The 15,402-nt window shown below is 37.8% G+C and overlaps 1 protein-coding gene across 5 annotated transcripts in view; it reads right to left on the bottom strand.

Annotated features, from left to right (window-relative positions):
* The window catches only part of LOC101165248 (cell adhesion molecule 1), a 501,577-nt gene that overhangs the window by 160,980 nt on the left and 325,195 nt on the right, over positions 1-15,402 (bottom strand). For 4 of the 5 annotated variants that reach the window (XM_023962565.1, XM_023962567.1, XM_023962568.1 and 1 more), the window contains exon 2: positions 11,945-11,962. The exons of the other annotated variant lie outside the window; for it this stretch is intronic. In XM_023962565.1, coding sequence (XP_023818333.1) covers positions 11,945-11,962 — 18 coding nt within the window. The remainder of the gene's footprint in view (positions 1-11,944; positions 11,963-15,402) is intronic. 5 annotated transcript variants of the gene reach the window in all.

Below are 15,402 nucleotides of genomic sequence, written 5' to 3'. Positions count from 1 at the left end.
AGCAGGGGGGTGGGTCTCAGACTCCAGGCCTCGAGGGCCGGCATCCTGCTGGTTTTGGAAAAATTCAGATTCATCTGCTGCTGGTTACCTGGATCAGGTGTGTTTAGTCAATAAAGAACTTCACTGACAGGTTGGTGTACCTACAGCTCTTCCTAGGACCTCCATGTAAAGTCTTGAGTGGGGTTACGGGTAAAAGGAGGTTCCTAAAGCCAAATGCGTCTGAGCTGATAGATGTAAAATGGTTCTGTTGGGTTTCTGAAATATCTGTTTCAAAAGACTAGAGTTCAGATGGTGTCAGATAGTGAGACAAAGAAGTGGGAGGAAGTTGGCTTGGACACAATGTTTTGGAAAGAGGGTTAACTTTGAACCAAAACCCTGTTGCCTAGCAACATCTCCCAAACAACAAGAAAAAACGAATATTGCCTTAATCTTCTTGGAATCTAAAAATATACAACAGAATTTTGTTCTTTTTTAACCAGAGCTATTTGGGCCCCCTTTTTATATATTGCCTTAGTTGTTATTATTAAAGAGCAAACAGCAAAAGTTTGTCTTACTTTAACTTTTTTTTTAACTTACTAAAATTACGTGTGTTCATCACTGTTTTTCTAAAAATGGTAGTTGGAACAGCAGAACATAAACTGATGGTCACCTTTGCAGGAAAGTATCATGCAGTAAAGTTCCTCGTCAGCTGTCCTCTAGTTGGACAAAAGACAAACTTATTGTGTCTTTCCAAACAAAAAAAAAGATAACTTTATGTAGAAGAAATCCTAAAAACAACATATAAGAAACCGCCTTCATAAGCCTTATAATGAATGTAAAGCCTGAAAACAAGGAGAAAAAGCCAACAAAATTCAGGTATGACAGCGGAAGATTCTGTGTGGTTAAAATGAAAGACAGGATTAAGGTTTTCGAATGAAAATTTCAAACATCCCAGCCTTGTATGGATGGTAAACATTCATTTGCCTTTTGCGACTGTGCTGCTAAACTGATAGTAACGCTGCTACTGTTGGCATTTCCACTATTTGTTTGCGTTATCTAAAGATGAAGGAATTTAAGTTTTATCAGTCTTTCTAAAAACATTATTATGGCGACCCCTCACATGACAGTATTATTATCAGAAGAATCTTCTCAGAATGACAACATAAATGCCTAGACTTGTAGAGCGCAGTTGTGCAAGTTTAATTACAGTTTTGGGAAACTTTTTTTCTTGATGTGTGACAGTTATGTCCAACCAATCCTTCTTTTTAATTTACCAAATGTCAAAATACTAAGAGTGAAGGCTTGACGGTTTTTATATTTATTTGCTCCAAAGTCATAAGCCTGAATTGCACCTGATGATGTTTTGACTTTTGAAGCTTCAGATTAACAGACAGAATGCCCTGATTATGTGCTGTCATGTAAAAAATTAAAGGACTATTTCATCCATCTGCTTCCTCCCGGGGTTCCATTTCTCAAATAACAACACATATATAACCACTGTGTGGAGCGTACTATTGTAGTATTGTATTGAAAAGAGTTCAATACTCCTTGTTCCTCTCTGACCAGAGAGCAACATAGGGAACTTATCAATGTGGTGAACACAGAGTTAACCAAAATAAAGTTATTATTATTATCTTTGAACCTAGATAAAACCAAAGTGATGTTTTTTGGTAACTACAACGCCAATGAGCTCTCAATTGAAATAAATAATGTCCTAAAGTGTTACAGAAATCAAATTCTTAGGGGTTTTTATCGATGACAAACTAAATTGGAAACAACTCAACAGACAGATTCAAACTAAAGTCTCAAAAAGTATTTCAATCAAATAAATCTAAACATATATTAGAATACAACAGTAGATATTTATCGTACTGCTCCTTAATATGACCATACTTCACCTACTGTATAGAAATTTGGTGGAATAATTATAAGAGCTCAATACATCCTCTCTTTTTACTTCAAAAGCGAGACGTCGGAATGGTACATAAAGCTGGATATCTTGATCATACAAACAATTTATTTTATCATTCTAGACCGGGGGTCGGCAACCCGCGGCTCAGGAGCCGCATGCGGCTCTTTAGCGCTGCCCTAGTGGCTCCCTGGAGCATTTTCAAATATGTTTGAAAAGATAAAAAGATGGGGGATAGAAATATATTTTTTGTTTTATTATGGTTTCTGTAGGAGGAAAAACAAGACACAAACATTATAAACGTTTTCCAATGTTGTAAGAATGCGTAGAGAAAAACTTTGTAACGCCAAGCAGGTACGTCGCTTGCAGAGGGCAAAACGGAAGCCAAGCTGTCTGGAAGATGAGCTGTCAATCAATTGGCTGCACTGCAGAAATGTCCGTGCCCAGCACAAGGCACGTCTCCGAACATTTTCAGAGAGGAGCAGGCAGCAAGCTTAGCTGAAAGCATATAGTCTCCCCTTCTGGCATTACAAGCCCCTTTACTGAAAACACGCACCAAATTGAACATTGAACAGGACTCATCAACCTCTCCCCCCTCCGTCACTCACGGTGCAACATGAAGAAACAAACATAACAGGAAGAATAAACTAAGGTGGAACAACAAAACTGCCATTTGAAAAGAAACGTGTGCAACAGAAACGCTCATGCTGAGCCCTAATTAGATCAAGAGACCACGTCCCACAATCCCCTGCTGCTAACAGACCTAAAATGTACATGACCGCCACTACAATATTACTTTTTTTAAAAAACTTTATTGTACAAAACAAAAGTACAATACAAAACACAAATTTACAAATTAAGCTTCAGATATGCCAGGGGAGCATTCTTTTGTTCAATCCCTCAAAATAAAAATGACATCAAAAATCGGATTTCTTTATTACATTTCTTTAATTTTATCAAAGCAATGAAACATAATTCATTGATATTGTAGCGACCCGGGGGTTAGCCCCGCCTTCAGCCCCTAAGGCTCATGGGAAGTGGGGAGTTTTGGGGTAAAACCTTGAGTGAGAGTGTTGTGAATTGAAGTCACGTCCATGCTGTTTTGGCTGTTTCGGCTGCTGACCCCATCCAGGTTTGTGCAGTATATGAGGCATGGACAGCTATCCAGTGATGCTGTTATGCTAATTGTATGGAATTATTTTCCCTGCTAAAATGACAATCCTGCTGGGTTGTAACAATATTGTAATGAAGTCAAACTTGCACAACAGAGAAGTCACGTGAGGCAACGTTATCCGCAGAATGCTCTGCAGGGCAAATAAACATTTAATCGTTTTTCATTTTGATAGCAGGCTAATATAGCTAATATAGATACATATTGAATGTGTTGCCTTCATTATAAGGCTTCAATAGGGCTTTTAATATTTTGCGGCTCCAGACATGTTTTTTTTTTGTTTTTTTCGTCCAATTTGGCTCTTTCAACATTTTGGGTTGCCGACCCCTGTTCTAGACTGGTTTCTGTGTGTGGCTCTAGACTTTGGAATGGGTTCAGTAATGAGCTCAAACAATCTTCAAATATTCAAATAAATGTATAAAGATATGAAGATAAGAGGATCAACAGATGTTTGAATAATTTCAAATACATGTGTGAACTTTATTGTGGTGAAATAATCAAAGATCTTTTAATTACAACCACTGACTATTAGATTGTAATGTGCAATAATGATTACTAAAATGTTTAAATTACAATCAATAAGCTATTGATTTTGTTGACTTGATCTGCAATGTGTAGCAATAATTACTAGTTTAATGTGATCATGTGTTCTAATAATGATCAATGATTATTACATATCGGTTACCAATACTGTTTACTGATATAAATGAATGTTTTCCGAAGATAATCAATCATTGATATTTTACTTGATTTTGTTACTGGAAAAGAATCTATCGGATCAGAACCGGATTACAAAGAATGTAAAACTATCAAATGAATAAACTCAGTAGAGGTGGGATTATATAAACTCTCTTTTTCCTGCTCCTTTTCAAGCAATAAACCAAGCTCTACTTAACTTTAGTTAATGATCATTGTATTTAATTAAGCAAATGTGATTTAAGTGACTTTTTTTGTTTTGTTTTATTTTCTGTCTTTTTAATCTATGCATTTCAACATTTCTGTTATGAGTTTGATAAACATGTGTAAATGTTTTATTGCTTTGACTACAATGCTTGAAATAAATCAATAAATCAAAACAATCAATCAACATGCTTGTGTTTAAAAATTAAGCTCAGGACTATTAAAAAAAAGAAGCTTAGGGGTGTTTAGGAACAAGTCAAATGAAAAGGTCACACATTAAGAGGAAAACTACTTCAAAACCAACAGATGGTGCCTCAATAGATCTTGCAGTTGAAGATTAAGGTACTTAATTCTTGCTTGCTTTTTTTCTTTTTACTTTAAAAGCTTCTGGGAACCCAGCTGTGAAGCACGGGGGTGGTAGTATCATGTTGCATTACAGTAGGAGTGACTAAAGAACTCAAAGACATAACCGATTTGGCCCCATAAAGCATTAAGCTGAAGAAACGTGTCCTGAAAAATCTAAACTTCCACAATAGTTTTGCTCAAACAGAAGTGTTGGACTTAAAGTGTATTAAATGGTCAAAATGTAAAGCAAGCATCAAAGCCCCATTAGCTTGTGCATCTTGGAACTTGAGAGCATGAACCATACTCACCCTCATCCCAGCTATTAGCTGAATAAATTAGCTGAAAGCGGTCCCGCAAAAGGGAGAATTTAATGAAGAGGCAGCGGCCTCCGTTCCTGTGGCTCCGAGCAGTCCATGTATTGACAAATGCAGATTGCAAAGCATTAGACTATAGCATTGGCATTTCAATACCAAAGATGCATCCGTGTGGCTGAGATATGAGTCACTGCAGCGTGAGATGACCTTGTTGAATACATATTCTGAGAAAATGCTGATAAAGCTTCAGTAGCCTGGGAAATTAAAGCTGCGTTATAAAGGAAAAGCATACGGGATGACAAGCAAACACTGGGTGTGTGTGATGGATTCAGTCATTAATCTGAGCTGTGCTGTGTGCACACGGCTACACACCCAGAAATGCATGCTTCTGTGTGTTTAAAGAGGCGATCTGTGCACACATGGATAAGGCTGCCGGTGTTTAACTGCAGCATCCCTCAGCCTCCCTCCATCATCTCACGTCTCACTTCCTATTGATTGGCATCCAGAGCAAACACAGAGCTACTCGTGCAGACAAAAACAAGTCTGTAGTGGTGGATCCAGAGAGGGAGCAATTTGACCTCTGACATGCTGAAGTTCTGCTCTCCAAAATTTAAATGAATTCCTTTTAGCAGCAGCAGCAGCAGTAGCGAGGAGGAGGATGTGAACCGCGGGTTTGCTTGGAACTGAGGAAGCAGATTTAACTGAATAATAAACCTGGGTTTGAGGAAAAGAGAGGTTTGATCATTTAGTGTTCTCTTTTGGATTTACAGACAGAACTTTTTAATGAAAAAGATGTTTCAACCTGATGACAAATGTTTCCTGAGATAAAACATTTAACCCATTTTTGTCTCTATAGCCTGGACTTTTATTGTAACACACTTTAAAGTGAAATTCCCATCATCTTTTATCAATTTTTAAAGTGTTCCCAGAGGTCTTTTAATTGTTTTTAGCCAAAATTTGTAAAAAAAAAAAATGTTTTAAATGGTGTAGTTTTCTAGAACATAGTTCAATTCGTTTCTATGTTGTGGGTGGTACTGTTGGCGCCTAGCAGTCCCGCCCCCCATTCCCTTCGCTAAGAGCTTGCAGCAGAAAGCTTATTTTCTACGTCACAAATATGTTTTTTTTTTTTTCAAACGGCTTTTGTCATCTGCTCCTGATTCACAACGTTTTGAATAACGAAACACTCAGAAATGAATTTCCTGGATATATGTCCTCCATCATGAGAAAAATGCCACAAGAACATGTTAAAAACACCCAAAACACTATTTTCATTAGAGTGAAGCCATATTTTATTTAATTTTTTTTTTTTCCAAAAAAAATGTTTAAAAAAATGTTTAAAAAGTTTGGTAACAGTTTAAAATGTTTTTCGTTTTTTTCCTTTAAATTTTCAATTAAAAACATTTATTATTCAAATTCAAACGCTAAATTTATGAGTTCTAGGCTTCTGGAAAACAGATGCAAATGACCTTGAATCATTTATTGAGGTCTCCACAGATTTACAGAAGTTGAGTTAAGTTTTTTAAATAAATTTCGAGACATTTATAGGAACAAACAGGCAGAATTAGCATTTTTTTGCCCTACACGTGTGATTGGACCTCCTTGATCCTCAAGTCTTTCAGCAGTTTGCTTCCTAAGGATTTCCACCAACCATTTTGAACCGATGCCTATTTTTAAACCATTTCTCCAAGAAATTGGACCTTCCTATTTTACTGAACCTACGTCTGTTTGCTAAATAGCTAGCTTAGGTCAATCAATTGTTGTCCAAATCACGACCTTATGACCCAATGCATCATGGAAATATTTGTTGGCTAGTGATAGGAAGTAACATAGTGTTGATGAGTAGAATTTAAGATCCATTCACCCAAATTTAAGACATTTTAATGATTTATAATATTTCAGTTAGTTAATTACTCCTCATTGGGGTCCAATTGAGAAAGTCAAAAATAAAAACAAATTCTAAAATATCACTGAGTGAAATTCATGCAGACATCCTCACAGAGCATGTCAGGAAAGCGATTTAAGGTAACAATGCGTTTTTAGGAGTCTAACTCGATATGTGGCAGTCTGATCTGGTAACATTTTAGCCCTTAATGATTTACAAGTTTTTTTTTTCATAAAGTACCAGTGCCATATTTGCAGATTTACTTAAAGCTGAGTTTGTGAGCTGCCTGTGTCTGATATATGAAAATATTAAGTCATGTGTTGCTAAATAGCTGCAGGAAAGTCAGATTTAAAACATCTTCACTGCACAACTGATTACTAATCTTTTTTTTATATGGAAGTCATACTTTCATTAATTTGGTCTATATAGGAATAATTAAGACCTAGTATGTGATTTGTTTTGGAATTATTGTAAGAAAGATCAATAAACGGATACAATTTATTGGCTGCAAATATCATCTGTAAAAGCCTATTAGACATCTTCATAGGTGCAGTTTAGCTTTTTAAATAACCACAAAGACAAAAATGTGCAAGTTTGAGTTTTTTCTTAATGCTTTACAATCAAAAGGCTTTAAACTCACAAAGGAGCTGCATGAACTTTCTACAAAATGTTATTAGAAAATGAATGACACTAGGAGCTATTTTATCTTTGACAGTATTAGTTTAACGAACTATAAAGATGGAAAAGTGTAATAAAAGATGATTAAAAGCTTTATTAGCTGTGACACCGGGTTAGAAGTGACCAAAACCTTATAAAACATGATGAGATTGGATCAAAAATCTCAGATAAGGTTTAAGTCTTTTTATAAAAAGAGTAGGAAGAAATTCAGAGGAAATGTCTGAGGATTTTTAAAATGGAAAACAGTTGCTCTTTCAATTTACGGTGACTACAAATCAAAATGCAAGTGGAAACATTCACACCATGGAAGGTTTCAGTTAATTTATTATAGTAAATAGGCCTATAGTAATGTTAATAGTGATGTTTGAAATACTAAACCACAGGCTGCCTAGTATTTCAAACATCTTTAACAATTACAATGTGGTCAGAGCTTAATTTGCTGAATTCTTTGAAGCATATTTCACTTTATAAATATAAAAAAAAGTAGACTCATATCAAGAAATTAGTTTGTTTTTAGAAATAGTTGTCAATCTCAGGTTTACTTGCTGTTTTGGATGTCTGAGATCAAAAGAAGTTTAAGATTCCCACATTTTTAGATGTGTAATTACTTTTCTGCCCCTCAAGTAAAAAAAAACAAAAACATCCCAATTTTTATGATTAAATTAAACTAAATAAAAGCACCATCACAAAACAAATCCCTACCGTAGCTTTTCACCATGACTGCACTAGGGTAAATGCCACTTTTAGGGTTTTCTAATCAGGTATTTCTATCATGTTTTTAGCACCTAAAAAGCATTGCAGGTGAATGCTGGCAATGCTGCAAGACGTCTCTTTTTGAGCTCTCTGAAGTACTGCAATCACTGGCAAATAGTTCAAAAGGGTAAGTGAGGCAGTTTTGGCAGCTTACACACTCATTTGGCACCGCGGCGTTCACCGTTCACGTAACAGAAACATACGTTTGAGATGAACCTGAGCAGCGATAAGACAGCTTATTAGAGTGTCCCAATTAGCATGTGTCAGAAGTTTCTCTAGCCGTGATGGCTTTAGAAGGGATTGAAATGATGAAACAACATTTTCTTCTGAAAATTGGGCTCGGGTTTCTGTACGGAGACGGAGATGTCCATTGGCGGTCGTTAGCGGAGCGGCCATGCTGCCGCTGCCGCCGCCGCTGTGCTCGGACTGCAATGGGCTTTGTGACCCGGGCCTTGGACTCCGTCCAGCCAGTCTCAAGGGAGGATCTCCAGCTCCTCACTTTTAATTCATGCATATATAAATAACTGTCACTGCCACTGCTAATTGGATTAAAAGACTTAGTGTGGAGGTAAGTGGGGGGGGGGGGGGGGGGGGGGGCAGCAGCAAGATAAATGATTAACAGAATACTTTCGCTTTCCTAGAAGCTTAGTTTGTTGTTTGTAGTAATAATACTTAAAGTGCTGCCCCAAATTACTGCAAAATAACTGCTCACCGCATGATTTATGCTGTATACAAACATATAAGTACAACAAAAGTACTTATATTTATTCATGTATACATGTAAGTACACATCCATGTATATATATATACATACATACAAGTACATCACATTCACGCACAACACAAGTGCTTGTATATACTTGATGTACTTATAAGCATAAATAAATACCTATAAGCACTTTATTGTATATTTTCTGAAGGTGCTGTGCACTGAGAGAAATTTTCAAAATGGATACTGATATGGGTAATTAAATAACTTACATAAAGACATGACTTACATAAATAACAACATGATCGATTAAAAAAACTATTAGTGCACAAACTACCTTTACTGTTAGGTCTGTTCACTTCGGCACTTCCGAGGTCGACGCAGCGAATCGGCTTTCACCGTTTCACACAGCTGGTTTGGCAGAGATTTTTCTGCCCTTCCTGACACAACCTTGTGTTTTTAAGGCACATGGAGACCCAGATATGCATCCTCCCATTTTATTCCTTAATAACTCCAAGATAACTGCACAAAAATGGCACATTGTTGTGGTTTTTTTGTAATTATATGTATTTACATATAAGTACATCTTAAGTACCTATCTGTACTTGGGCAAACAAATAGGAAATATATAAGGTACTTGTGATGCACTTATATGTATATATACTTATATGTTCATAATAATGTGAACAAAGAACTACAAAAATTACTTTTATTCCAAAGGATCTGTACACTAAAATGACAATTTAAAAAATCTAAATTCCTGTAGAATTCTGGGTTCAGATTTCGTTATATTTTAAACAGTGGCGCACATTATAGAAATATATAAACAAAAACATTGCCGACTGTGATGCTTTGGAGTGAGTCCTTAAGTAACCAATTGATTTATTTTAGAAAGCTATTAATTATAAAGTCAATTAACTCAGTACTTTCACCTGTAACATTAAAGTAAGTTATTACCACACTACAGGTTTTATGAAAGTAAATATGGACATAACCGAGACGTCTTCCAGGACCAAGCCTGTTCTCTGAGAGTAAAAGTGACACAAAATCTGTCGACTTCCTGTTTTCCCTCTGTTCATTTTCTGTAACCTTCTTATCCACCTGTATACCCAAATTGGGATGAAATATAGATGAATAAAAGGTGAAGACGGTTAGCTTGAGGATAGAATCAAGAGGTAGAAACCAAATCTTTTACTGAGACAGTGCCTGCAGCATTTTATTCCATCCAACGCCCCCAAATTATGATATTAGCCAGAAGTACCTGCAATCACTTAACCGTAAAGTAATTAACATTTAGTTCTGCAGTACAGTCAATATTCAGAAGTACATTTAAGTACAAATTATATGTTCTCAGACATGTGCTTTAATTACAAAGTAACGTGTTCTAAAGCGATTTCATGGCAGCTTGAGGTTAAAGCACCACACAAAGGGGCAAAGCCGTCTTATGGGGAGATTTCAACACGTCTCGTTTAAACTTGAGATTGAATTTCTGTTCACATTTATAAAAGTGAAGCAAACATTTTTGTTTCGACTCCTCAGATCGCAGAGATGCATCATTGCTTGGTCCACAGCATCACTGCGGTGGGAGGAAATGGTCTGTGGAGACGGAGTGAGTGATGCAGACTGGAGTGGAAACGTCGGAGCGTGAGACAAACACAGCAGGACCGAAAAGTTCTCACACCTGCGAGTGTCATGAAGAGAGACAGAGCCTCTATACCCCTCCAGCTTCTGCCCATCCTTCCATCTGTAGGGGCATTTGGAGGGATAGGGGTGTCCGAAATGTTTTTTATGTTTGGAAAACCCTCATGGCGGAGGGCTCTGCATCCCTCCGCCACGATGGTGTCGCGCCGTCCGGCAGGGGGGGGGAGCGCATTTCTTGAAGTTGATGAAGCACAGAAGTTTACATGTAAATGTAAGTCGTGGCGTTTTGTTTTAGCACGACATTTTAAAGTTATAAAACTGATATTGGTATGTATTGTACGAGTGCTGGCAGCTACATGCTCACATGGATGACCGGCGACTATTGATGACCTCATCGAGTGGGAGTGACGTCCAAATTAGAAGACATTATTTTTCCATTACTCTCCGTTTGGAGGGCTAAATGCAGGGGTAGGGGACTCTTAAGGATTCTTGGGAAGGATATTTGCTGGAAACAAGTGTGGAAACAACAAGATGGCGCCTGACATTTTTAAATATTTGATTCATAGAAGTTAAAGACAAACTCCATAATGCAGTTAATATAGTGATGATGGAGGACATGTATGAAGAAAATTCAGCTCAAAATTGCACTTTTGAGCATTTCCTTATTCGAATCATTGTGAACCAGGAGCAGAGAAAAAATGCCATTGAAAAAAGCTTGTACACAATCCACAAGCTCCCTGCTCCGCTCCATTCTGATGCACGCACTTGCAATCAAATTGATTTTTGTTGCATCGGTAATGTGAAGTTGGGAGTGTGAGGGGCTGTAAGCTAGCAGAGCACGTCTACAGATGGATGATGGGAAGGGGGTGGGCTTACTCCATGCCAACAGTCCCTCCCAAAACTCAGAAGTGAATTAGTAATGAACTTCTGCCGCTCTGCAGGAACTATGTTAAGTTTTTTCACTGGAAAAATAGCACAATCAAAATTCAACGACCACTGGGAAGTTTGAAACTAAAGCTGATCATATTTTTTGTGGAGATTTTTTGTGGAGATTTTTTAATTAATTACAAGTTTTACAATCTGATAAGAACAAACATACACGATGTATGAATCATGAGAGAAGTATACAATAAAGCTGCAAGAAAGCAGATGCTGCTTTCATTGTTTTAAGGAAGAAGACTCATCAAGGTCATGGCAGGATTTGAAGTTGCTTTATGCTGTATTAACTAAAAAAAGCACATTTTAAAATGAACATTTAGAGCAAACTGGTCTGAATTCTAACACTTTTACTAAAACCTATAAGGAGGATGTTGTTTTTTTTGTGCTTTTGTCTCTGTTTTCTGCTAGAGTGGGACATTTTATGTCTTTCTTTTTTTTTTCCGCTCACATTTCTGTTTGCAGATTGGTGCTTAAATTGAATAAAGCACCTGAGTGGACAAGGAGCTCCAGTCTGCTTCATCAAAAAACTTCTATTTGAGTTTGAAGCGGGTATAATTGTTAGGGTCTCCAGATAAAATACTTTTTTAGATTTGAGTGATACGGCTGATGACGTCTGCAGCCAGGTCCTCTTAGAAAGAGACGAAACAGATGGGAGCCTGAAACCAGCCTATGGAGGAAGGATGCAGTGAGGAGAAGGACAGCAAGCATGCAGGAAAACACTCACCTGGGTCCTGTGCCGCTCCTGTGGTGGTGGAGGAGGAGGAGGAGGAGGTGGACAGGTGGGAGTGGGAGGAGTGAGGGAAGAAAAAAATAAAAAACACAAAAAGGAAGTTAGAGCCGAAAACCCAAATATGAGGCGAATCGCCTCAATTTGTCAGAACAAAGTGGCACATGCTATCAGCACACAGGAAAAGCAGAGTCAAAATGCAAAGAAATCCTCTTCATGCATCATCACATGTTTAAGCAAAAACGCTTAAACACGAAAACAGCCGATCAGAGGGGAAAAGCACTTCCTAAATTCAAATTCTAAAAGCAGAAAACATTTTCAGAAAATTACATTCTGTTTCCAACAGGAATTTCAATCAGCAGATGATTCTATTAGATTCAGTCATCTATAGGGGATACACATCAAGAATGCATAGGTCCTATTCCTCATCTAAAGAAAACCCAATCTTCTGACTGATTACAGACTCTGCTATGGCTAGTTTAGCTTTGAGAATATTTGCACATCAAGAAGCCTCAAAAATACCTTTAGGTCTTTGTTCTTACTCTTTACTTTCCATTTGCATGTATGGATTTTATTGACCCAAAAGGCACTGAATAAATATGCTTTCATGGAAGCAAGTCCTCCCTGGCCCTTCTTCAGCCAAAAGAACATTTACCGAACGGAAATGGAAGAACTCCGCCACAGAACAGCTCCGTCATGACAGAACACCAACAGCATTTGCAGCGGACAATGTCAGGACTGAATTTCTGATTCATCCAATAATGTTTGATGCACACATGATAGAAAGAGTTAAGATTATATTGCAATGAAGGTCAAACAGGAACAACATCCAAAAGCAGCATTCTTTGGAAAACTCTGGACAGATGAACTCTAAAACCAAACTGGATTGGTTCTAAGCAATAAATGTCGTGCAAAACTTGTGCAACACTTGTGATGCATGCATCTTCCTCTTTTCCTTTTCCCTTTAAGGGTCATCACAGCAAATCAGCTGCCTCCATCTAACCCCGTCTTCTGCATCCTCTCCTCTAACACTTGGTACCTTCATGTCTCTGTTCACTGCATCCAGAAAGCCCCTCCTTGGTCCTCCTCTAGACCTCTTGCCTCCCAGCTCTAGACTCACCGTCTCTCCTCTGGCCATGTCTAAATCATCTCAGTCTGGCCTCTCTGACAGACCGAGATGCCAGAACCTCTAACGCGACATCGGAGTCAAAAACAAGGGATGCGCTTTGATTTTTAGGGATTTGTCCATCAGGCTTTGATCAATTTCATTGTCAATTTGCATTTTACCTACATATTTCTTAGGGTCAAAAGCTGTAAACCTCCCATCATGCACGGCAAAAATAGGCTCTCTAGAAATACGTAAAAAATGTGTGAAATTTCAACAATTTTCTTTAAATAGGCAAAAAAACAAAAAATCTGCCAAAAGGGAAAATGGTCTTCCCAAGAATTCTTATATAAAAATACTTTTTAAACATTTTTTCTTGACCTAAGATTATATTGTTTTTGAAAAACCTTCTTGATGGGATTATTTTTCTTGCAAGGCAGAAAAGTAGAAATAATATTTCTTGGAACACGGATCTTTTTACTTTCTTGAGACTCAACAAGGAGATAATACGGTTAAGTGGAGAGGATTTGAAAAAAAAACCTTTTCAGGCAATATTTTAGTGAAAAACCTATATACATTTTAATTCATTTGCACTTTTTGTTCAAAAAAACAATTTCTTCATCCTCATAAAAAAAAACTTGAATCTAACTTGGTTGTAGAAATGTGGACTGAAGTTGGAAGCACTGTTAGGCGTCGCACAAATGGTGCTCCGATGAGACGTTTATCCAACTTCTAAGGTGGAAGCAGGTGATGAAAACTAAAATGGGCTTTTTTTTTTCTTTCTGCACTTTGGAGCACCAGGTGCTGCGTGGATCATTGGTAAAAACCAGTTTTCTTGATGCTGTAACCTCCAAAGGTCCAAACTTGGAACATCAGAGAGCCAGGCACCAAATGATTAAAAGCAACAATGTGAGAGCTTAGAAAAGGGCTTCAAAAGTTTCAGGATAACTAAAAAAAAGGATGGGCCTGTTGGAGCCCATGAATAAACCAAACTGAAAGTTGTGTTTTTTTATATGAGCTTGTCAGGGTCACAGGCTGACATTGTGAATAAGGCATTAGCCAATCACTTTCTTGGTGAGTTGCCAAGGCAATTTCAAACTTCAAAAAAGGTTAGAGTGAATACATGTGATTTTTTCACCCCTCAGATGGATTGTGGGTAAAGAACCAGGTGAACTCATTGATCTACTGGCTGGTATTTTGCTGTCAAAGACGACATTACCGACTGATTTTTCATTTCTCGAAGTGAACATTTTAGGGTGAGGAGATGCGCTGAAATCCAACAACGTGTGAACAAACCAACTCCCAGATGGAGTTGTTCAACCTGCCAGCACTTCTGGAGATTTGACTTCTTTCTAACTATGATGGGGCTCAAAACAAAGTTCTCTCACAAAAATGCAAACTAAAAAAACATGTTCAGAACATGTTTAACCAAAGAACAATAAAAAAGCACAATAAAAAAAAAAGACGTGCGCTGTAATCTTAACACATTTCTTTCCCCCCACATTTCTATTTTTCAGTAAATTCTCCTTCATCCAGGTGACATCGACCGGATCCAAATTGCTTCCCTATCCTTTCTGGCTTCTCCCTACTGCTTCAATTGTCAGGACTTTTGTAATGTAGTGGTGTCCGAAAAGGTTTTTTTTTAAGGAGGAGCTATAACGACTTATTGTTGATTATCCCTCCGCTGTTGGGTGATCCATGTTGTGCTTGTGACGTGGAGGAGAAAGCATTTCTTCACGTGGGTGTGCTGTTTAGGACGAGTTCACACTTTAACGTAAATTTTTGCATGACTTTTTATGCGAGCGCTGATGATGAATTACCTTTGCAATACTAAAGAACAATTTTTAACATGAAAGGCTTGCACGGTGGTTAGCGATCTTGCCTCACAGCAAGAAGGCCCCGGGTTCAAGTCCCAGCTGTGGGACCTGAAACAGAACACCTCTCTGTGTGGGTTTTCTCCGGGGACTCCGGCTTCCTCCCACTGTCCAGTCATGTTATTTTTTCAGTTTTGATAGCTTTTTTTTACAAAAAGCGGAGTATTTGTTACATGGTGCAGGATGTTGTCATGGTAACGTGACAGGTTCCCCCGCCGAAATTAGTTTGTCCTGTCGCAACACGACTTCTCGCATTGCTAATTGGTTTCATAGCCCTCATGTTGCCCAAAAAACATGAAAAGAAGGTGGAGTTTATGAAACACTTTATTCTGGGGCATGTGGGAGTTTATTGTCATATATAATTTTTTGCCAAAATATTTTAAGTAAAACAACGACAAGGGCAGGGATTCTGTCAGGCCACTGAACAAACCTGCCAGAATCTGTGTCCCCCAGTAATTTGCAGTAGAAGCAACAAC

The sequence above is a fragment of the Oryzias latipes genome, chromosome 14 (genome assembly GCF_002234675.1).
Source record: "Oryzias latipes chromosome 14, ASM223467v1".
In the NCBI taxonomy this organism is placed as follows: Eukaryota; Metazoa; Chordata; class Actinopteri; order Beloniformes; family Adrianichthyidae; genus Oryzias; species Oryzias latipes.
This window is presented reverse-complemented; position numbering and strand designations above follow the sequence as displayed.